Below are 22,761 nucleotides of genomic sequence, written 5' to 3'. Positions count from 1 at the left end.
GCCACAAAAAAATGATTTAAAAATTCCCTGATATTTGCCGGTTCTCCGGTGAAGTTTTTAAAATTTTTCCCTGATTTTGAAATTTTACTCTTATCATTTAGATATTCAAAGTTTTTATTATATTTTCATTTTCAATAATTAAATTTGATAATTAAATCATGCGACAAACCATAAAAAAGGCAATAAAATAAATTAATATTGCCTACTTTGGATTATTCCATGTTAAAAATGTGTAAGTTTAAATATTTAATAAAAAATTTTAGGGTTCAAATAAATTCAAAATTCACTAGTTACAAAAATTAAGGGATACTTAAAAAATTTCAAATTTTTTAGTGATTTTTAACAGTTTGTAACTCGAAGGAAAATGGTCGTACAACAAAAACAAAAAGTCAAACTGTAGCTTCAAGTATCTTGTTTTCTGATATAGTCTTGAAATTTTTTTACTATGCACGGTTCCGGAGCAATCATAAACCAATCATAATTATCGAAAAATATTTATTGAAGCTCGCAGACCGTTTTTGAAGACGAGCAAAAATTTGGTAAATTTATTTTTCGAGAATTTTCTTAGGATTACTCCGGAACCGCACATAAAAAAATTTTAAGACCTGATCAGAAAACTAAACACTTGAAGCTACAATTTGCCTTTTTTCTTTTTGTCGTACGACCATTTTCCTTCGAGTTACAACCTGTTGAAAATCACTTGAAAATTTGAAATTTTTTAAGTATCCCTTAATTTTTCTAACTAGCGTATTATTGAAAATTGTAAAAATTTTTAACTGTCACAATTTAATTACCGGATACTTTTCGAAATTCCCTGACATTTCCATGATATTTCCCGGTTGCATTAAATTCCCTGATAATTCCCGATATTCCCGGTTTGTGGCCACCCTGAAGAAAGTCGATTTTTTGAAAATTTTTAATAAAAATTATTTCTAAATAAACTTAAAAAAAATATTTTTTTTTATGACACGCCCTAATATATATGTATTTAACTATCTATAACGAAAAAAATACGACTCATCTACTCGACTCAATCATTAATCTATATATGTTTTCCAAGCATAACTATAAGACATAAAAAAAAAACATTATTCAATCTGAACACAGCTATTGTTAGTAATTCAAAAGGTTGAATCTAATTTTCAACTAAAAAAGTCATCACCTCATTATATTATATTAACTTGTATATTTTCTATAAACTCTAGATGAATAAAGACAATTACCCTCTGACGCTTGTTTTCCGATCAGATCGATATATCGATTAGACCCATTGCTCAGTGAAACGGAAATACGCCCCGACATTTCACGATTCAGTAGATTATACAGTTTATTGGCTTAAGACTTAAAAAACAATCACAACGTTTTATTTCTGTCCATATATTTTTTATTTATTGCTACAGTAAATTAATTAAAACTATAAATATATTTCTTTATCTCAAATAATTGTCTCTATATTTTTATTTATTAACTATTAAAAAATGTAATTAAAGTCAGTACGTTAATTATTGTTGTTATCAATGACGAAGAATCTTGAACCACAGAATTTTTTTCGAATCCTTTGTCTGCAATTGGATAAAAAAAATTGATAATAATTTTAATTAATGATATTTATTAATATTAAATAAATATACTTACTGTAATAATAAATCAATTTTTCCCGTTTTCTATATCCCGTCCCAGGTATTGTTATTTCGCATTGAATAATTGACGGATTTGAATAATTTGAAACTATGGCTTCTTGTTTTATCCATGGGTACTTTCGATAACTCTCTATACGAATACTCCGGTTGTCTAATTGCTTACCGTCAACTATAATAGTCAAACTAGGACTAGGACGAGCACCTTTCGCAATACATGTCAAATTTATGTGAGTATTGTTGTAATAAACAGCATAAATACTCAATTTATGATCGGGAACTGTAATAATTTATCGAAAATTAACAATTTTATTACTGATTTAAAACTATAATTTACATGGTAAAAATTTGCCGAAATTGAGTAAAAAAAAAAGTGTGTTAAATATTTAACATTTTTTGTGTTAATTTCATACACAGAGAAAAATGTTGGCTCAAAATTTACCAACTTTTATTATGCTGTCGACCAAACTTGAAACAGAAAGTGAGCATCCAAAAATTTATCATGCTCTTATGAAAAATTATTATTCCGCATCACAATTATTATAATGTATGAAAGTAATTGTTATTAAATCTTATCGATAAGTGTCTCGCACATAGTAAGTATTATGATACAGCATAATAAAAATTGGTAAGTTTCGAGCCATCATTTTTCTGTTTTGTGATGTTCGATCAGCTCATTTTCTCTCTAAACATGAATAAGTGAAAATAAGTATTCACTAATTCGTGTTTAGAGTTTAACACAAAAAATGTTAATTGAAAAAAAAGTAACATTTATTCACCCTGATTAAGAAAAATGATTTGCTCTATGTTAAGTGTATATCTATGTATTAGTCGATTCAAATTTTTTAAAATCATTTCAAATTGTTTTGAATCATTCCAAATCATATTTCTTAATCAGGGCAGTATTACTGCGTAGATAACAGTTTTAAATATAAATTTAACACAGAACGCGTGTTAACTCATTAAACACAAAGAATATGGTAAATTAACCATAGTAACTTCTTAAGCTTACGTATAGGGAAGGGGGAGGGGAATCGGGTTACTTGAGCAAATACTTAGTTTTTCGAGACTCAAATACGTTAAATCTTTTTTTTTTATATTCAAAGAAAGTGTCTATAACTATCAAAACAACACAAATAATAATGTTAAAATAATATAAATATTTATATAAAATATTGTGCTCACACAAAGTTTTGTCGCTGATTAAAAAATCTAATTTGAAATGATCTGAAAAATCTAAATTATTTCATATTGTATCATATCATAAAATTATAATTTGAAATAATTCAAATAATTAAAAAGTCTCAACTTCGAATTATTTTAAATCATAAAATTATGAACCAGAAATTGCGATATTATTTTCTAATTTGATTTAATTTGAAATGATTCGAGAGATTAAACCATTTTAAGTAATCTCAAATCAAAAAATAATATTTCGTTGTTTTTTAATTCAATATGATTTAAAATGATTCATTCCAAAATTTATACTCGAAAGCAAAATAATTCAGACAATTTTGAATGATTCAAAATTATTTAGAGTTACGTAATCTCAAATCATTCCAAATTAGATTTCTTAATCAGGGGTGTTAATTTTAACAAAATTTTTACTGTATTTAAAATTAAAATTACCGTAAACTGTCATTTTTTTCGATTCTGTGATATCTTCGAGAATAGTACTAACACTGCAAGTATAGACACCAGTCATAGCAAGATTTACTTTTTTCAATCGGATAATTGAACGTGAATATGGTTTATTAATATTTTCTGGTAAATATTCAGTTAGACCGGAAATTATACCTTTGTCTTCGGGTGGCACTGCACAGTTAAATAATGAAAGTAAACGAAATATTTAATGTAATAAGACATTTTTTATGTCAATATAACAAGAAAGGCCAATTAATATGATAAAAAATAAAAACTGACTTGGTGGGATCCACTGATAAATTTGGTGCAAATCATGGAACCATTTTACAACTAGACCATTTTCTTGTTTTTCTATTTGGTAAACACATAATAATTCTACTGGTCCCGTTCCGTTGTGTATTGCTACAGGTAATTTTAATTTTGTTATTTTTACTGCATTCTTTCCTAAAATAAATTATATCGTTGAGTAAATTATTAATTTATTAACACTATTGTTATTTAATAAATATATAGTTTTATTAATAAACCAGAAATTGTGATGATTATAAAAAATATCCTGGCGATTAAGATTTTCCATGAAAAATACCTCATAGTCAATTGTCGTTAATCACTAAACTGATGGGTTTTTATCGGTAGTTGTTATGATTCTGCGCAATATCATGTTATGTGTTTATAAATTTATAAAATAAGAAATCCGAACGCCGGGTAGATGATTTTTTTATTCCTTCAATTCCCTTTGGAGTGAATTTCACTCCGAAGGGAAGTTTTGGAAAATATAAATTACTCTCTTAAATTTGAAATAGTGAAAATAGTGACTATTCACTGTTTACTAGTGAAAAGTATGCCACTAATTCAAATAGTGGTATGTTTTGCATTGGCAATAAGTGAATATTCACTGTCGAATAGTGATTGTCACGTGGCTTTCTTTAATTCGTTTTTAAAAATCCTCTATAAAGAAGTAGTGTTCTGATCGATTTCAAGAGCTTGACTTTAAAATGGAAATAACTAGAAAATTATGCCGAGTTAGAAAAAACTTTATCAGAAATAATTTGTAGAAAATCAATTTGTCTGCAAAAAAGATTTTATGACATTTTATAAGTCTGATAGTTTCACCGGAAAAGTAAAAATATATCGAAATTTACTGTAAATTTGACTTCAAGCTCCAATAACTTTTGAACAGATGAATTTATTAAAAAATGATAAGAAACTTTTTGATAGAGCTGAGTCTAGATTTTTTATAAAATTTCTATGGAATTTCTTAGACGGCGATCCTGATCAAAATTAAGGCATCCGATGACGTTCTCCCAAAAGACTTCTGATACCCTCGAAGCCTTTAGGCTCCATCAAACGCAATAGTTTTGATTAAGATCTCTGTTTAAGTTAACTTTGTTAAAGTTTGTAGAAATTTTTTCTGTATATTATTGTGTTAAATAAGCTGTGTTAAAATGGACATTTTACAACCCATCAGAGTAGGTATTATTGGTAATAACTAAAACCTCGAAACGTTGGGATTGGAATAAAAACAACAGTAATAACTCATTATTTTTAATGTATTATTTTAAATAATTATTGTTTTTATTTTCCCCATAGTTCATTCAATCCGAATATTCCCAACAGAAGCTATATTACTTTATTATTTATGATTAAATCAAGACTATTTTTAAAAAACATGGTCTCGTACATAAAATTTATTTTTGTCATAGAATAAAATTTTATCTACTCAGAAAACAATTAAAATAATTACGGCTACTAATATATATTTAGTATCCCATTATTAAAGCAACTCAATATCGATAAGCTGGAGTACTATTACAATTAGAAATTATTTTGAATGTGAACTGTTTCAAATTATTTTATCGTTGTCGAACCAATAAATTGTTTTGCTAAATAAAAGATGTTTCCAATTATCAAATTCGTCAATACAATGCTACTAATTACATTATTCAAATTACTATTTGTAACGGAGGTATCATTAGGGGGGATTAGTACCAATGTGCTTATCAATAGATTCATATGTAAGTATGCACACCAAGTATGTTCCATAATTTTTTTTTTTCATTTTTTGATATTATCCAAAAAGTTTATTGTTTAACTTGGCAACATCCCAGTTACTCGATTTTTTGCGATTAGCATATTTTTTGAAGTATTTTTTTTTTATTTTACAAAATATGTTTGACAGAAATATTTGTACAAAATACACACCATAGAAATTACTATACTTACTTCTTATAAATTAAAAATTTTAAAAACAGTTTTTTATTTGTTTATTGATAGTGTACCGAAGATGACCAATGCTGTTCTCAATTTTGTAACTCCCCATTGTATCCTTTGCCCTCAACCTGCTCCTATTCTAATTCACATAAAACTACAATGGATTTCAATAGGATTTCAACATATTGGATGAATTAATTACGGATGGAATTAGTGAAAGTTTTAGATAATATTAAAATTTGTGAAAATTATAGAACCGGTAACCGAAACTATTAAAATTTTTTTTGTTTTATTTTTTTTTTTTTTTACACAAATGAACAATGTTAAGACAACATAAAAATTTATGTAAAATGTTGTTCTAATACATAATTTGTGTTAATTTTTAGGAAATTTTTTTAACTGTGTAATACATCATAAATATGTAATGAATTTTTAAAAAAGTAATTCACTATCAACTAATATTGTTCTTTATACATCGATTATAATTTTAAGAATAAATTATACGCCTGATCAATTGTGTTAATTTATATGTACACTTTGTAAGAAGACTCGCTGTATTATAGTATAATGAGTACTATAAATGAGTACTAGTAAAAGACAACCAACAAGCGAAAGGTCTAGCGTTCGAGTCCAGAATTCGGCTTTGAGCGGGCAAACAATAAATTTGGGGAAAAACTTGAAATAAAAGGGGAATATATGTTGAAAAACAAAAAAGAATTAAGTGGGAAATCATAAAAGAAAGGGTCGAGAAGTGTAATATATAAGAGTGGGCGTTCAAAAGCATACACTGGGATACGAAACAATAACTATTGTTTGTCAATTTCATTCACGAAGAGTAGTAATAAAACAGACTTGTTATAAGTTGGGCAAATTTCATGGAAATTTAAAAATTGTGTGTATATTTTTAAATTAATAGACACAGGATTTTAATATTTTAATCTGATAGAAAAGTCTTTCACATATTCAGTGGTCTATTTTGTAATTTTCTTTTTTATTTTAAATATTAATCCGGGTAATTCCATCGATTCTGAAAACCCTTAACTTTCCTTCAGATATAAGTAAGGTTTGTGTTCTTGTTCAATCTCACAGAATTCACGAAAATTCTCTCTCTTGATCCTCTGACCCGTTTTTGACTTGAGCATCAGCTTTCTTGTATGCAAGAAAATTCACATAGCTGAATTGGTTTTTTAACGTTTGGAATGCTTCATTCCTGACATTGATGAGCTCGTCGCATTTTTCGTTCCATCAGTAACATGGAGGAGAACGTTTCTCCATGTGAACATTATTATTTTCTCTATTTTTGTTACTCCACTTTGGCATTGGGGTAGCTTGGTCAATATACATTCTTCAATCATTGCTACAAACATCGCGTATCTAGCTCTACATCTAAAGGTTCCCAAGCTTTTAAGTAAATGTGTTATAATTATATTAAAGATAATTCATTTGAATAATCATGTTCAAAGTGACACATACAAAAATTTAAAATTAACAAGAAAACTTTTACATTTTGATAATTTCGTGACTTGATACATATTTTTTAATCTATTTTAAAAACTGGTGAGTGAATTTGAATCAATTTCAAAAAAAGAATTTCTTTTCTTAAAGTGTATTAACTGTTTTAAATAGGCATGTACTACAATTGGCTGCTTATGCGATGAAAAAAATTTCATGGACGTATTTAAAAAAAAAAATGATATCATTACTGAAATAAAGGATATCAAAGATGGGCTAAACACGCACTAAATGAAATGTTTAGTGAATTTCCTCTAAATACCTCCGAAATCGATGAAAAATTAGATGTTTATAAAGATGCTCAAAAATCTTGGAGAAATTTTCAAATATTTGTCATCGCTCAAATTAAATCGATTATTAATTGCCCCATCATGTTAAATATTTTGGAAAACAATGAAGAACGTGAATTTTTTAAACTCATTGAAGATAAAAAATACATCAATGAAAAAATAAATGATCACAACAAGCTAAATTAATCGATTGATTGATTAATCAAACTGTCAAAGCATTTTTTGTATTTATAATACAAAACATACACTGAGAAAAAAATTTTCTCCTGACAACTAAATTTTAGTTATGACAAGAAAATGATTTGATTGCCCATCATATATTTGGTCGTTTTAACTAAATATTTTATAATCCACCAACTAAACAATTTATTAGAAACTATAAAATATTAAGTAAAGATAATTACGCGATTAGTAGCAAGCATAAAATAGAATATTTATCTAACAGTTAAATAAATGTTCAGGATAAACATTAATGTCATAGTGGAATATAGGATATCCCTGTATTACTATTGAAAATTTTCATAACCCGTCCCATAAATGCTTCAAGCTGAGAATATAATAATTCTGAAAGAAGTTTCTTACCAGGGACACTACAAGTAGTGGGCGCGATCTAGTGGTGAGCACTGAACTACTCTCGCTGCTGCAGCCTAACATCATAACTTTTAAATCAATAATCATTAGGTTCAAGTATATATTTATCAACCTCGAACAAATATATATATTTATTCTAAATGAATATATTTTTTTGTGTCTAAGTAATATTTATTAGAGTTAATATAATATAATTGCTTTAGATTTTCATAGAAACTGATTTTATGTATAGAAACATCTCAATATTCACCATTGGAGACTCATTCAAGTTTCCTTATTATTCATCACTTTAAACTCAAATTTTTATCGAAGAGATCAAAGAAATGGACCGAACAAAGTATCGATATTCATAATACTTCATATTTTGAAAATATTTTATTTTGTTGTAAGTAAACTTTTTTTTTCAAACCCGTGAAAAATTAATCATACATGGCCATACATGGTCATGCATGACCATACTTGGCTATACCAACTTTTTTAATACAGTCATGCATGTCTATATATGAACCATACAAGGCTATGTATGGCTATACATGGTTTCGTATGACTGTATATGGCCATGCATGACTGTATTAAAAAAGTTTATATGCCCACGTATGACCATATGTGAACCATATACGGCTATGCATGATTCATTTTTCACAGGATGAGCGTTCGAGGCATGCATTCCCGTGAAAAATAAATCATAAATGGTCATGCTCGGCCGTATATGGCTCATATATAAAGCATATATGGCCATACATGAAGCATATATGGACATACATGGACATACAAACTTTTTTAATACAGTCATACATGGCCATATACAGTCATACAAAACCATGTATGGCCTTGTATGGTTCATACATGGCCATGTATGACTGTATTAAAAAAGTTTGTATGTCCATGTGTGGCCATATATGCTTCATATATGAGCCACATACGGCCATGCATGGCCATGTATGATTCATTTTTCACGGGAAGTTTTAAAAATTATACATTTCAGTCAGCTATTTTAAATTTAATACTTCTATTTTCATACTTAATTGTAAAATATAGTACCCAGTAATTTTATAATTTATTATTAAAGAAATATTCTCATAAAAATTTTTTTCAAGCCGAAGTTCATATTTACAAATTTTTTTGAATGTTATTACTTATACTCTATTAAAAGTATGTTTTATTTTCGAGAAAAACAAAGAAAAATAAGTTTTTTAAAATTTAATTCAATTTAATTTCTCGCTACATCTTAATCCCATGTTGAGTTGTTTGTTATAATTTTCAATTAAAGCCAAAAATTCTTGCCCATCTTTATCCCTTAGAATATTCATAACAATATTGCAGTTAAAAATCTTTTTAATTTCAGCGACAACACGTTTTTGCCGAATTATCAAAGTTTCCTGCGCTTTCTCATAACTACCGATTTTATTTGCTATCTCAATGACGTCAGTTTCAGAATTCAAATAAAGTTCGGTGATGATGTCTCTTGAACGTTCCACTGCTTTTAACCCTGTTTGAATTGACTCTTTTTTTTCGTCTAATTTTTCCATAAAGTCTTTTGATTCACAGATGCAATTGGTTACTGTGCATGCCTAATTATAATACAAATAATTAATTAATTATGTCACAAATAAAAACAAAGTTAATTAACACTTCAGCGATTGCGCTGTAAGGTAAACTCACATGTACACAGAAAAAAAGGATTTTGGAGCGCATAAAATATTTTTTGCACTTTAAATTAAAGACAAAAATTTTCTTAGGACTGAAAAAAATTTTTTGAAGCAAGAAATGATTTTTTGAGGCAAGAAAAAAATTTTTCGCCCCATAAAATCTTGTTTTTCTGTGTTTAATTTGATTCCGCAAATAAAAACTCTCTATTCACTCGAATGCGAATGTGATTTATTTTTTAAACTCCAAATTTCCAAATAACGAAGTAAATTCAGACGAAAAATTTATTCCGAATTTATTCCTGATTTTTTATCGTCTACGAAAAGAATTTTTCAAATAAATCGACAAAATTGAATGAGAATAGATCATGTAGATGACTTTCGATACCGTGACCGAGAATATTTGAAAGTTTAGTGCGATGGCAGCAGAATTAAAATATTACTTACCATTTTTATAATAGATAGATAATCCAATAATATTTTTAGATATTCCTGTTTATATTCGCTCAATCTGCACAAATTTGTATGAGAAATGAGACTTGAAAACTAAAATGATGTCGCTTAGGCTCTCGGCCACATTATGTCCCAGGTAAATTTCCTCTTTTTAATTCCTATAACTTATAACGATGTCCCATACCACGTGATGGGAGTGCATCGACGTCATAAGTCCAAATCTCAAAATCCTTAGCCAATGTTCAGTTCTTTCACTTATCATAATTACGACAACTCATTTATAAAAATCTACCGATATCTCCATTATAATTGCATTTTAATGATAAATACTCTTAAAACTAAAGGCTTGAAAATTGAAAATTATCATATAGCTCTCTTCATATTTTTTCATGAATTCGTAATTACTTAATTTTTTTACAAATATATATTACAAAATTAGTGTTTTTGAGCTAAAAAAATTTTAATTCATAATTTTCTTGAATTTTACCTTTCAAATATTTGATAAATTATTATTTCAAATTATTTGGAAATTTGAAAAACTCTTACGATCGCATTATTGTGCCTTTTAGGACAATTAATATTAACCAGTGTCCATCTACAACTCTTATATACGGAAAAAACTGATTCCCTGGTGTCAGAACTTTTTTTTACATTATATTAAAAACAAAAAATTTTTTGAGACAAGTAAATATTTCTTGCGCCAAAAAATGTTTTTTTTTTCTGAGTATTACGGACTCGACCCTGATAAAACTAAACGATTTAACACTTTTGCAATGTTAAATGCCCATAAGAAGGGTGATTAAAAAATATATTCAAAGTGTTCAAAAACATTAAGAAGTATTTGAAATTTTTTTTTTCTAATCCTTTTAAATCGATTCTTTTAATAAGGGCCGCTCGTGCATGTGAATAGGACCAAACTATACAGTAAATGACACATAATTTTACAATAATTTATCTAAAATAAAAGTCATTTTCAATAATAAATTCAATTTTACAAACATTTTTTTTCATTCTCATGATTTTAATCAAATTGTCTGCCTATAATATAGTATATTGCGCGGCAAGGGATGAACTAACGTGATTTTTGACAAAAAGTTGACTTTCCGAGCTGGAAACTTCAATGAATGTCGCAACGCATTCATTTTTTTAAATGGTCATTGTCTATAAAATTTTTCTCAAGTTAAAATTTCATTAAATTTTCAAAAATGATTTTTTCGCGGGAATTATATATCAAAATTTTCATATAATTTAGAAATTGATAAAACTGTAGATCGAATGCGCAGAAATCAATTTACTATAATCCATAATTGTCTATAAGATAAGAAGTATACTAATTAGTAAATTTTAACCTCAAATAAATTTTCCAAGTGAGTCGTTAGTATTCGTTTTACACTTCCATCACTGCACAGCAAAGTGGTAATGTGAGTAAAATATATGGTGATCAATAAGTAATTATATTTTGGGAAAAATAATATTTCTACAAGGCAAAAAATATATAACTAATTATATATCTGAGTAAAAAGTGTATATTTGTCCATAATAAATTAACCATGTCGACAAATAGTTTGAAAAGTCTATTCACTTCTTCTATTCGAACTGGCAATATTGGAAAGTTTCGAAATATAATAAATTCAATAAATATATCTGACCAAATCACATCAACTGGCTGGTATACGGCATTGAAAAGAGCTCTAAAGTACAAACATTTCAAAATAGCCAAATTGCTTCTTGCGAACCACGCCAACGTTTTTAAAACTTCTGATCCACGCTTAAATCCGTTGCTTCATTACACTATAAAAATTGGAAATCTATCAATCGTCAAACTACTTTTGGAACGAGGTGCTGATGTTAATTCCGAAGAATCAAATGGTGTTACTGCACTTCACGTTGCTGTTTTACATCAACATTTGACAATTGTTCAGTGTTTATTGAGAGAAGGTGCGTTGGTCAATTTGAAATGTACTTTGCCTGACAAAGCTGGTTATACAGCACTTCATTTAGCTTGCGAAATTCCCAATGATGACTTTGCCAGAGTATTGTTGGATAGTGGAGCCGATGTCAATTCAAAATCAGTGGACGATATACAGCCAATTCATATCGCTGTTTTATGCGAAAATAAAAAAATTATTCACTTGCTTTTGGGTCGTGGCGCAAATATTAACTCTCATTACCAAGACTATAATATACAAAGTAGATATTTTTATCCACCGACACTATTGAGTTTTGCTGTTCAGACTAAAAATTTAAATGTTGCAAAAATATTGATAAAATATGGAGCTAGTATCTATGCTCAAGATGACAATGGGAAGACTCTATTGATGTATGCAGTTGAAAATAATGACATAGAAATGGTGAAGCTTCTCTTGAGCAACGGAGCTGCTGTTAATGATTTTGACAATGTGGGAAGAACGGTGCTCAATTTACTGACTTGTAATAATACTTTATGTAAATATAACTCTATTTAATCATAATGTTAATTTAAGTCTGATTGTTAAAATGGTACAAAGATTTGAAAAAAAAGAAATCTTTTTGTTTAAAAACTACTATTGTTAATAGATCAATTTATCATATCATGATATAAATATGAATGTAATTCGAGTTTTTAGGAGCCAAAATGAATGGAGATTTATGTAACAAATAGTAATAGAAATTCTTCACTATTTATTTTTTAATTTCTGATACATTATAAATTCGAGTTATTTTATATTAGTATCCTGTATAATTTTTTTTTTCTAAATCAATTTCATATAATATTTGTTCAAAATATTATTGATAATTAAAATATTTGATTTATATTATTTTTTATGTTAAAAATTTACTATAAGAATTTTTTTAATTCAATACCGAAGCTCATTCTCTAATAATTTTTATAATTTAATTTTTTTCGATAATAAATTTGGATTTAATAAAAAAAAATAAAAACTTTAATTTTAAATTAATTCAAACAATGGATTATAATTTTTACTTTATAGCAATAGACAATTTAACGTCAACTGGATAAGCGAGACTGATTATTACATCAGGAACATGTTATATCAGGAACATACACTTGCTGCATTTTCTTGAGGTTCTAAATAAAATTTATGCATTAATTCAGCAGTTAAACTCTTTAATTCGAGCATCGCAAATTTTTGTCCTAATAAAAATAGCCAACAGTAGTTTCATATTCTTAAGATATTACAGAAAATATTTTTTATAATACTTTATCAGGGTAATGCCGCGAGTAAATAACAGTGAATGCTTGAATTTTCAATGTCTAAATCATCGAGCAGAACAATAGTAAATTTCAAATCAGAATTTGTGCATACGCTGATTGTTCCCGCGTCATAAGCCTTAAATTAATTAGATTTTAACTGGCCACTGACATTAAAACTGGGATTTAATTCAAGTAATAATGAAAAATATAGTGTGTAATAGAAGATGAAAGGTTTCAGTCTTCGCGTGGTGCCAGCCAAAACCATCTAAGTATGAAATCATTCCTTGTCATAGAATATGCTATTATTTAATAAATAGAAACAAAATACCTATCCAATTATGTGGGTCTGCACTGAATGAAAAGTACTGGCAAAAGCTGCGTATATTCGAAATGTCCCCTTTCTAAATCTGTAATGATAGCTCTCATTGTTGTTGTTAAAGTATTCATCTGCTCGACGATTTCTTCGAATATCACTAATGTGATATCAGTCAGGTGATAAAAATGCATATTCAAAAGTTCCCAGTTCCAAGCTTCTTCTGATTGTTCGGACTAATCTCAGCAGATTTATTAATTCCAAAATCTCTCGAAACGCCATTAGCGTGTTTTGGGCCGCTGCGTTCTGATCCTGAAAAAAAAAAACGAATAAATTTTCTAATAAATTATAGTTAATTATATATATTGAAAAAAAAAAAATTGGAAACTTTTTAATTGTCGGTTAACTTCAGGATCATTGCTGAGTATGATTATCATAGAAGAATGTACCTATATTAATAATACAATATATGAATATTTTATCAAGAATGAAACCCAATGTTTTGAGTGCTTATCATTAGTTTAAAGTTTACGTCATACAATCGTGATCTCGCATGAGTTATCGTATTACTGTTTATACTTTATACTTCATATCGTAGAATACATAAATACGCTGAGAGTCAAGAGCATAATAAATAATATATAATACAATCATCTGATAAAAAAGTCTACTAAAATTTCTCTCCCAAATCCCCACCATTAATTTTAGTAGAACTCTTTCATTGCCGTAGGATGATTTTTTTTTCTTAATTGTTTTCCCGCAAATTTATGTGTAAAATTGTCCCAACAAAATCGTGTACTTCGGGTAGTTTTGGTTTTTACTCCCACTCTGGGTCTTCTATGTACTAAATATTCTCCCACTTTTCCCTGCGCATGTGCAGTTTAGAAACAACCAGTACTGGGAGAGATTTCCGATGTTCATTGTTCATTTTTTCTCTGGCACAAGTTTATTTACGTAATTCACTTTCGACTTTTTAATCTGCTGTTTTTATTTTAACAATTGAATTAAAAACTAATGTATGTTTACTTAATTAATAAATTAAAATAAATGTTATTTTAGTAATTAATTTTATTTAAATCACGTATTAGTATTGTAAAATAATTGTATTGTATTTTTCAGTTGGGGTCATTGTTGTAATTGTCGGCAATTGTTCGCTTAGTTTCTTTACAATATAAATCATTCATATTTTTATAAAAATGAGCGATGAAAAAAATACAAACCTTACAAAATTTTGTGATGATGGATTACAAAATGGTGGTATTCAAAACTACAAGGCATTTATTTATGACGTAACACTAAAAATTTTATTTGATGGCGAATCAGTTAAAAGTTTTTTCGACGTCAATGAAGCGTCAATGGCTACCATTATCGGACAAATAATTCATAAATATAAGAAATGGGGTATAGCGAGTGAAATAATAATGATTGATCTAATAAAACGGGCTGAAAAATTGCGACCTAATCGAGAATCTTTTCCAAATAAACCACCACCACCACTGAAATGGGAGACTATTCTTCATGCTAAAGGATATTACTGCGGAAAAGAAGTCATTGGAGAACTTCCTATTGTTTATGACTGTCTCTCATACATGGGATTGATGGAACCACTAAAATCTTCGTTGATACCAGAGCCGAAACACTATTCGATGGTATTGAATTACTCGGCAACATTTTTTTTAAGTCCCGCATTGCAAGTCGCCAAACCTTATTATCAAGCCCGCGGATTCATTTATCAAAATGCACCAACATCAAATATTGACTTTCGTAAATTTTGCAATGTTATTGATTATGAAAATCCTTATAATAATAATAAAATATGGGAAGCATCATTGAAACAAATTTTAATTTTAAAAAATCTCAAATATGGACCTCAGCTTTAATAACTCTTTTTTTTTACGTCATTTATGTTTGTAGTTAATTACTATTTAATATAGAGTTTGCATACACAGAAAAAAAAAGATTTCTTGGCACAATAATTATTGTGTATAACAGACATTTTGTTAGAACTAAAAAAAGTCTAAGTCTTGACGCAGAAAAGTTTTCTTTTCAATTCATAATACCAAATATTTTTTTGGACGAGTAAAAATTTTTGCACCAAAAAATTCTTTTTTTTTCTGTGACAAAAATATTTTTTAATGAAACTTTAAATTCGAAATTTAAAGACCAAAAAAATTATATAAAATAAAATTTTACTAAAAGTAAATATTTTCAACATAAAAATATTTAAAAATATAATAGTACATTTTGATGACTAGAAACCAAAGTAGTCTAATATTAAAGTACACAGAAAAAAAGGATTTCTTGGTGCAAGAAATATTTGCATTATAAAACAAAGACAAACTTTTCTTAGGACAAGAAAATTATCGTTTTCAGTTAATGCAAAAAATTTCTTAAGTATAAATTTTCTTGATGTGAATAACGATTTCTTTTGCCAAAAAATCCTTTTTTTCTGTATATTGTGTCTCTGGACTGATACTTTATTATTTAAAAATTTTCTTCTGCGGCAAAAGTAGAGCATTATAAATTAATAATTTTTATAGTCTATTGTTATTATAATTATTTAGAGACTATTCGAAAGCAGTCTCCTCTGATTACATTCTGAAAATAAAAAAAAAACATTAAAACCTCTAATCTATATTATAAAAAATAATATAAAATAATTACTATATTGCTTTGAATTTTTTAACAGTATATGTATTAATAATCTAATTTAAATTTAAAAAAAAAATATGTACTCAAAACTTGATGCTAAAAAATATAATTAGCATGCATATTACGATTATAACTTAATTATAAATGAAAGAATTTCATGTTAAAATACTAAAGTTTTGTAAAAGTAATAATTTTATAAAAGTATTTTCTTATATGTTAATAAATATAATTTTCAAGTATTATTTTAAATAAAAAAAAAATTTTAACGTGTACTTATGAATAAAAAAATTATTACACATATATTTTTTAATGAGTGTAAATGTAGCAGACATCAGACAAATCTAAAATTATAAATAAATAGAGTAAATAATGGATAAAATGAAATTTTAAAAAAATGCGCATTTAAAAAATTAATAAGTGCATTTTTTATAAATAATATTTTGAATTAGCTATTATTTATTAATTAGTTACTCTATTCATTTATAATTTAAAATTTGTCTGATGTCTGCTACATTCACACTCATATTTTTTTATTATAAATTGATACTGTAATCGATGTAAAATTTATGATGCTGACATCTGACAAAGTACCCAACATCTGACAATTTTAGTGTTTTTAATTATTAAGTTAGTAGTCATCCGAAAAATTTATAAAAAATCTACACAAAAAAAATTTTGAAAATTTTTTCCATGCAAATTCTAAAATTTTTGCCTGTCAATATATTTATTTTGTTCATTTTAAAAAATGACACTTATGATAAAATCTGCTATGGGCAGTAGGGACAAATACTGTCAAAAAATCAAAACAAGATTTATAATCCATAACTGTCAATAATTGTAAGTCTAAATTTATACAATAAGGGGCAGTCTTTCAAACTGAGTTAATTTTTATCCGGGTTGTGCTTATCACTGCTAGTATATCTATATATTATTAATATATAGATATACTAGCAATATTAATATAAACCTGAATATAAATAAACTGGGTTTGAAAAACTGGCCCTAACTAAACATTTTTTAACCCTTCAGACCCTGCGTTAGAGCATCGTAAAAAACAGTATACCCTTAAGACAAGAATTTCACACTTCGGCGCATGCCTAATCCCGCGAAAATTTAAAACTTAATAGAAAACATCAAATAAAAAGAAATATGCGCATACCCAGTAATGACGCAATTATAATTTATTTGAATATTTCTAAAAAATTTCACAAACTTAAATGTCACTATAAACTGTATACTTACTTTTATTTTTGAATTTTGTATGCAATGACATATAAAGGCTGAAAAAAATGGCGGTAATGAGATAAAGTTTCATTTCTTAAAAAAATTTTGAATTCAAATCTTAGATTCATGATTTTTTACAGATTTTCTTAGACAGTGGTCTTCATTTTTCATATACTTTCTATAGAAATTTTATATAAATCCTTAGAAATTTTTAAATTCAAAATTTAATTTTTGATTCAAGATCTACGGTCGGTAAGTAGGAACGTCAACTTGATTTGAATCATCAGGATCTGGGAAATTAATTATCTGTATCATCGAGAATCTGAATATTTAAGATCTGAATCATCGGAATCTGGATCATCAATAAATCTGCGTCATCGAGATCTCTATAATAGACATCCGCTTCATTTACTCTTACCCCGATCATCTAAAGTCACATCGGATAGAGCAGCGTAGCCTGTAGTGGGGGTCAAGAATGACATGTTCCGAGTTAATGGAATCAAACTTAGTGGAATTAAACCGTAAAAGGTAGAGTTTTATTAAAAAATACAATAACAAACACACATAAAAAATCAAAATTACTTTTTGTTAATTAATTATTAATTCGTCAACGTCGTTAACAAAAACCCATTGGTGACATTGTATTAAAATACATAATACTTGCAATAACTGAACTGCGTAAATGTTTACAAGTTTTTAATAACAAAAAGTTTAAACTTTAAATAAAAAATATTAAATGCCTCAAAGTGAGTAAAAAAATTACATATCTAATTTTTTTTTATTTGTCTCTTTTTTTTTTAATTTACGCGCCCGTATATTTGTTATGGTTTTAGGTTAAAAAACCTAAAGGAATCATATAAAAATGATGTCATCAAAAGATCCCAAGTGGCGAATGCTAGTTAACGCTGTACACAAAGGAAATGTTAGGCGGGTTAAAGATTTAATTGAATCTTATGGTCTCAATAATATTCCAACTTGTTGCGATGGTTACATTTTACTCCGAGATGCTTTGCAGTACAATCATTCTGACGTTGCTAAGTTGCTTATAGAGAAGGAGGCTAAGATAGAGAGTAAAAGTAAGAAATTATCAAACACTCCGCTTCATTTTGCAGTAATAAATGGAGATCTTGAAGTCGTTAATTTACTTTTGGACAGAGGCGCCAGTATTGTTGCGAAAAATGGAGACGGTAGAGCTCCGCTTCATCATGCTGTTGAAAAACAGGACATAGAAATGATTGAATTGTTGTTAAAACGCAAAGCGTTTATCAATACAAGAGACGATGTAGGTCAGAGTCCACTTTGCATAGCTGCTGAGAAAGGAAATTACCAGATAGTTGATATTCTCTTAAAAAATGGAGCGTTTCCTAATTTTTTACACACCGTTCTATACGGACCCATTGACACTCCGTTGCATTTAGCTGTCGATAGTGGGAGAAAGGACATAGCCGAGTTACTGGTGACAGCAGGAGCCATAGCAGATGTCAGAGAATCTAATGGTTGGACGCCGCTTCACGTTGCGGTTCAAAAAAATAACGAAGAAATCGCGGAAATGCTGCTGTCATTTGGCGCAGATCCTAATGTCGATTGCGACAAGGAACCATATGAAGGCTACACGGCATTACATTTTGCTTGCGACCTGGGAAACCAGGGAATGATCCAAGTTCTGTTGAATGACAGCCGCACGAATGTCAATGCGTTGACTAAAGCAAGAAAGTCTCCGCTTGATTTTGCAATCAGCAAAGGATTTCAAACGATAATTATTAAATTGTTGGACCGTGGATCAAACATTTTCATTGACGGCAGCGTTAGAAAAACGATTCTCGATTTAGCTGTGGAAAGAGGATACAAGAAAATTGTTGAACACATAATCCAACACTGCGTTGATTACAGTACCGGTAGTTCGATTTACTCTAATGTCGTTGATCTCGATGATGACTGCAAGTCGAAGAAAAAATTAAAGATAAAACTTGGGTATACGTTCAAAGATACTCTAGATCGAATGGTTTTCCATTTACTTTACGTTGCAATAGATAAAAATTACTGGGAAATAGCTGAAAGTTTTCTTAAATACTCAATCTCGATAAATAAAATAAGCAATTTGATAACCAGCAAAGGTTTCACTTTATTGCACAAAGCCATTAAAAATAAACAGGAGAAAATTGTTAGCTTGTTGATAAAATATGGCGCCGATGTGAGCGCGAAAGATGAAGACGGCAATACTCCATTGTCGTTTGCTATTCAAAATGACAATGCGCTGCTGACATCTCAGTTACTTCTAAGTCTTAAACTTGATGTAGCATTCAATACTGCTGTGCTAAATGATGCTGTTAGAAGAGGATCTATAAATGTTGTTAAAATATTAATTGAGCAGCATGACGCTAATGTTGATGCAACTGACGTTTATGGACGAACGGCATTGCATTATACTGTTTTGAATGAAAACGGTGGCTGTACTAACCCGAGTCCTGAAGATGATGAAAAAAAATCTGAAATAGCAGCACTGATTTTGTACCAAGGCGCTGATGTCAATGCCAAGACACCGGAAGGTGAAACGACGTTGCATTTTGCTGCATTGAAGGGATACCCGAAAGTTCTTAATGTTTTACTGCAGAATCACGCGGACAAAAATTGCACTGATGAAAGCGACATCACGCCTCTGCATACAGCTACGGAAAATGGACATAAGGATATTGTAGAAATTTTGTCGCGAATGGGAGCTGATCTGGATGTACAAGACGTCGATGGTAGAACGGCTCTACATATTGCTGCTGCTGAAGGACACAAAGAAATCGTTGAAATCCTTTTGAAGTACGGGTCTAATGTTACTATTTTCAATAGTTTGAATGAAACTCCCCTTGACTGCGCTGCTAAACGTATTCCCACTTCTCAAGATAACGATAGTGGGGTTAGTGTTCATAAAGAGATAGTAAGACTTTTAACAGAACATGTTAAGATTAAAACAGAAGTAGAAACTGATGTTGACACTGATGGGTCTGATACTGAAGATTCTTTTATGAAAATGGCGGATTAAAGACTTATATACAGAAAAAAATGATTTCTTGTATCGAAAAATTTTTTCTTACTCCAAGAAAATTTTTTTTCTTTAATTTCTAATAGAAAAAAAAAGTTATAAAAGCGAGTAAAAATTTTTTGCGTCAAGAAATCCTTTTTTTTTTGTATAACGATATAATTAAAATAGACATATTAATAACGATAAAAAAGAGTATTAATGTTAATTGCTAACAGTATATATTATCAAGAGTATAACCGGTTAAATCTTGTAAAAGTTTTATTATTAAATAATTTATAATGAACTTAATATTGATGAACAAACTTAATTTTCATTTTTTATACAGTCGTTAATGATACTTATTTAAATATTAATCATTACTTTGCATATCGGTATTTCATAGAAGCTACTGGAAATAATAATTCGTGATCTCTATTATTAATTAATTAATTAATGAAAAAAAATACCGGTTTTGGATAGAAGTAGTATATTACGCACCGAGGGAGGAAAGTAGGACATGCTGGCGCACATGTAATTGCGTACACAATAAAAATTTATTGGCGTAAGAAATATTTTGCATTATGAAATGAAGAAAAAAATTTTGGTTTCAATTTATAATGCGAACAATTTCTTGGCTCAAGTAAAAGTTTTCTTAGGGCAAAACATTTTTTTTATGTGTACCCAAGAGAGCGAGGTTGGTAAACACGGACTGGGATGTCCTACTTACCTCTGTGGTGTGTATAAAATTTTTCACCAAATTTGTAATTAAAAGTTTAAATTTTTGTCTGTGGAAAGAATCTCGCATGCGCTAATTTTTATCATTTAGTTCCTCATTAAAGAAAAGAAATTCTAAACAGAGCAGAATTTAATATTTCGGTGCAGGTATGGTGAAAAATATATAAAATTTAAACTCTGATCATTACTCGCTAATCAAAAAATTAATATATTGCAGTACATGATGTTACGTATTTAAAAATTTAACGTATCAAACTTTTTTTTTTTTATAAGAAGTCAAAACTATAAATAAAAAACTTCAATTCCATATTTTTTGTTAATTATTTTTTTATATAAATTTTGCAATATTTTTTTTCATAATATAAATCTCTTATGGATTCACATTTAACTTGAAAAAATGTAAATAAAAAATTATTCTTAAAAGAGGATTTAGAGTTAAATAAATTGTTGAGTATTGAAGAACATATTTTTAACTTTATCAATTGAATTATAATTTACAAGACATTGTCAATTAAATAAACCTCATACGTGATCAGTTGTGCCAAAAAAATATTTTTTTAAAACTCGGGTAGTTTTGAATGTACCGAATATCTAATTTATGGTGAATGTTTACCAATTATTATTTTTCAAACTAAAGATTTAAATCTGTACATTTTTTTATTTGAGACCGTAATTTTTTACGACTTCGTGTATTGCAAAATATGTAAACTTTATAGTTGAAATATTTGGCTATCAAAAATGTTATTATTATTATTATTATTTTTTCAAATTAATTTTAAAAATCATAAGTTTAAAAAATAGTTTTTTTTGGCATACTAAAATATATTATTATAAATCTCTCATTATGTATCTAGTTTATGATAATAATGATATTATTTGGTGTAATTATTAGTAATAAGAAAAAACGAACTTGCTCAAAAATACTGTACCATTAAAAATATTCTTGTACACTGAAAAATGAAAATAGAAAAAAATTTTTTGTAAAAACAATATTTTCTTCAGTTCTAAACTAATAATAATTATTATATTATTAATTTGATATCTGAGTTAAAAAATAATTTTCTCGACAGAAGATAATCGAAATTTATCCACATTATTTCAAAAAGAAGAAAGGTCAGCATATTATAACCTGAATTTATTCAATTATTACACAGATCTCGAATATCCACCCAGGAAACCAGAGTTTCAGCTCAGAAATTGAAATAAAGTTTTAAACATCTCGATGACATACAGTATTTTTAAAAAATTTCAGTTTTAAACTTTTTAGGTCTCATATACGTAAAATAACATGTAAATTTAACGTTTCATAAACGCTGCTATTTTATATCAAGCTTATATGTAATTTTACGTGTGGGGGAGTAAAAAATTCAAATGAAATTTTTTCTGTGTATTAGACATCATCGAGATGTTAAATTTTTGAGTTAAAATCTTGATCATCTTGAGAGTTCTTATAGAAGTCAGTTTTTGCAACCTTAATTTTTGATCACACGTTTTCAAGAAATGTCTGCTTTAATTTGACTGTTGGTTGAGCGCAACTGGCAATTTGGGATTTAATGAGTGATAATTCATAATAATTTATATTTGAATTCATAATTTGAAATATTATATATTTCAACTAATAGGTCTAGTTTGTGATTCTCCGCTAGG

At 28.1% G+C, this 22,761-nt stretch overlaps 4 protein-coding genes and 1 long non-coding RNA gene across 5 annotated transcripts; 3 read left to right on the top strand and 2 right to left on the bottom strand.

The window, feature by feature from the left end:
- Positions 1-1,464: 1,464 nt before the first annotated feature.
- On the bottom strand, positions 1,465-6,847 carry LOC103569721 (uncharacterized). The gene is made up of 5 exons (XM_008547181.1): positions 6,685-6,847; positions 3,561-3,725; positions 3,267-3,452; positions 1,636-1,917; positions 1,465-1,562 (listed from the first exon to the last, which is right to left on the bottom strand). Exons 1-5 carry the CDS (start codon positions 6,845-6,847, stop codon positions 1,465-1,467), a joined length of 894 nt encoding a protein of 297 aa, XP_008545403.1.
- Positions 6,848-11,534: 4,687 nt separating this feature from the next.
- Positions 11,535-12,449, top strand: LOC103569722 (putative ankyrin repeat protein RF_0381). Its single transcript, XM_014442466.2, has one exon. It carries the CDS (start codon positions 11,535-11,537, stop codon positions 12,447-12,449), a length of 915 nt encoding a protein of 304 aa, XP_014297952.1.
- Positions 12,450-12,841: 392 nt separating this feature from the next.
- LOC103569674 (uncharacterized) lies at positions 12,842-13,952 on the bottom strand. Its single transcript, XR_008403394.1, has 3 exons — positions 13,882-13,952; positions 13,509-13,805; positions 12,842-13,054 (listed from the first exon to the last, which is right to left on the bottom strand). It is a non-coding gene; the product is annotated as an uncharacterized LOC103569674 (long non-coding RNA).
- Positions 13,953-14,056: 104 nt separating this feature from the next.
- On the top strand, positions 14,057-16,141 carry LOC106693340 (uncharacterized). Its single transcript, XM_014440470.2, has 2 exons — positions 14,057-14,509; positions 14,613-16,141. The coding sequence occupies exon 2, from the start codon at positions 14,690-14,692 to the stop codon at positions 15,371-15,373; it is 684 nt and encodes a 227-aa protein (XP_014295956.1). The 5' UTR covers positions 14,057-14,509; positions 14,613-14,689; the 3' UTR covers positions 15,374-16,141.
- Positions 16,142-17,638: 1,497 nt separating this feature from the next.
- Positions 17,639-22,032, top strand: LOC106693357 (putative ankyrin repeat protein RF_0381). Its single transcript, XM_014440566.2, has 2 exons — positions 17,639-18,115; positions 18,203-22,032. The coding sequence occupies exon 2, from the start codon at positions 18,232-18,234 to the stop codon at positions 20,398-20,400; it is 2,169 nt and encodes a 722-aa protein (XP_014296052.1). The 5' UTR covers positions 17,639-18,115; positions 18,203-18,231; the 3' UTR covers positions 20,401-22,032.
- Positions 22,033-22,761: the final 729 nt, after the last annotated feature.

This window comes from Microplitis demolitor, chromosome 3 (assembly GCF_026212275.2).
Source record: "Microplitis demolitor isolate Queensland-Clemson2020A chromosome 3, iyMicDemo2.1a, whole genome shotgun sequence".
NCBI classification, from domain to species: domain Eukaryota; kingdom Metazoa; phylum Arthropoda; class Insecta; order Hymenoptera; family Braconidae; genus Microplitis; species Microplitis demolitor.
Note: the sequence above shows the minus strand (reverse complement) of the source record. Positions and strands in the feature narration are given on the sequence as shown.

What these genes read in the sequence shown, in the direction of transcription:
- LOC103569721 (XM_008547181.1), bottom strand. Translation starts at nt 6,847, where the DNA reads ATGATTGAAGAATGTATATTGACCAAGCTACCCCAATGCCAAAGTGGA. An exon ending in TTATCAGTGGATCCCACCAA is followed by an intron (nt 3,453 to 3,560) that starts GTCAGTTTTTAT and finishes TTAACTGTGCAG; the next exon opens with TGCCACCCGAAGACAAAGGT. An exon ending in GAAAAAAATGACAGTTTACG is followed by an intron (nt 1,918 to 3,266) that starts GTAATTTTAATT and finishes AAATTATTACAG; the next exon opens with TTCCCGATCATAAATTGAGT.
- LOC103569722 (XM_014442466.2), top strand. Translation starts at nt 11,535, where the DNA reads ATGTCGACAAATAGTTTGAAAAGTCTATTCACTTCTTCTATTCGAACT.
- LOC106693340 (XM_014440470.2), top strand. Translation starts at nt 14,690, where the DNA reads ATGAGCGATGAAAAAAATACAAACCTTACAAAATTTTGTGATGATGGA.
- LOC106693357 (XM_014440566.2), top strand. Translation starts at nt 18,232, where the DNA reads ATGATGTCATCAAAAGATCCCAAGTGGCGAATGCTAGTTAACGCTGTA.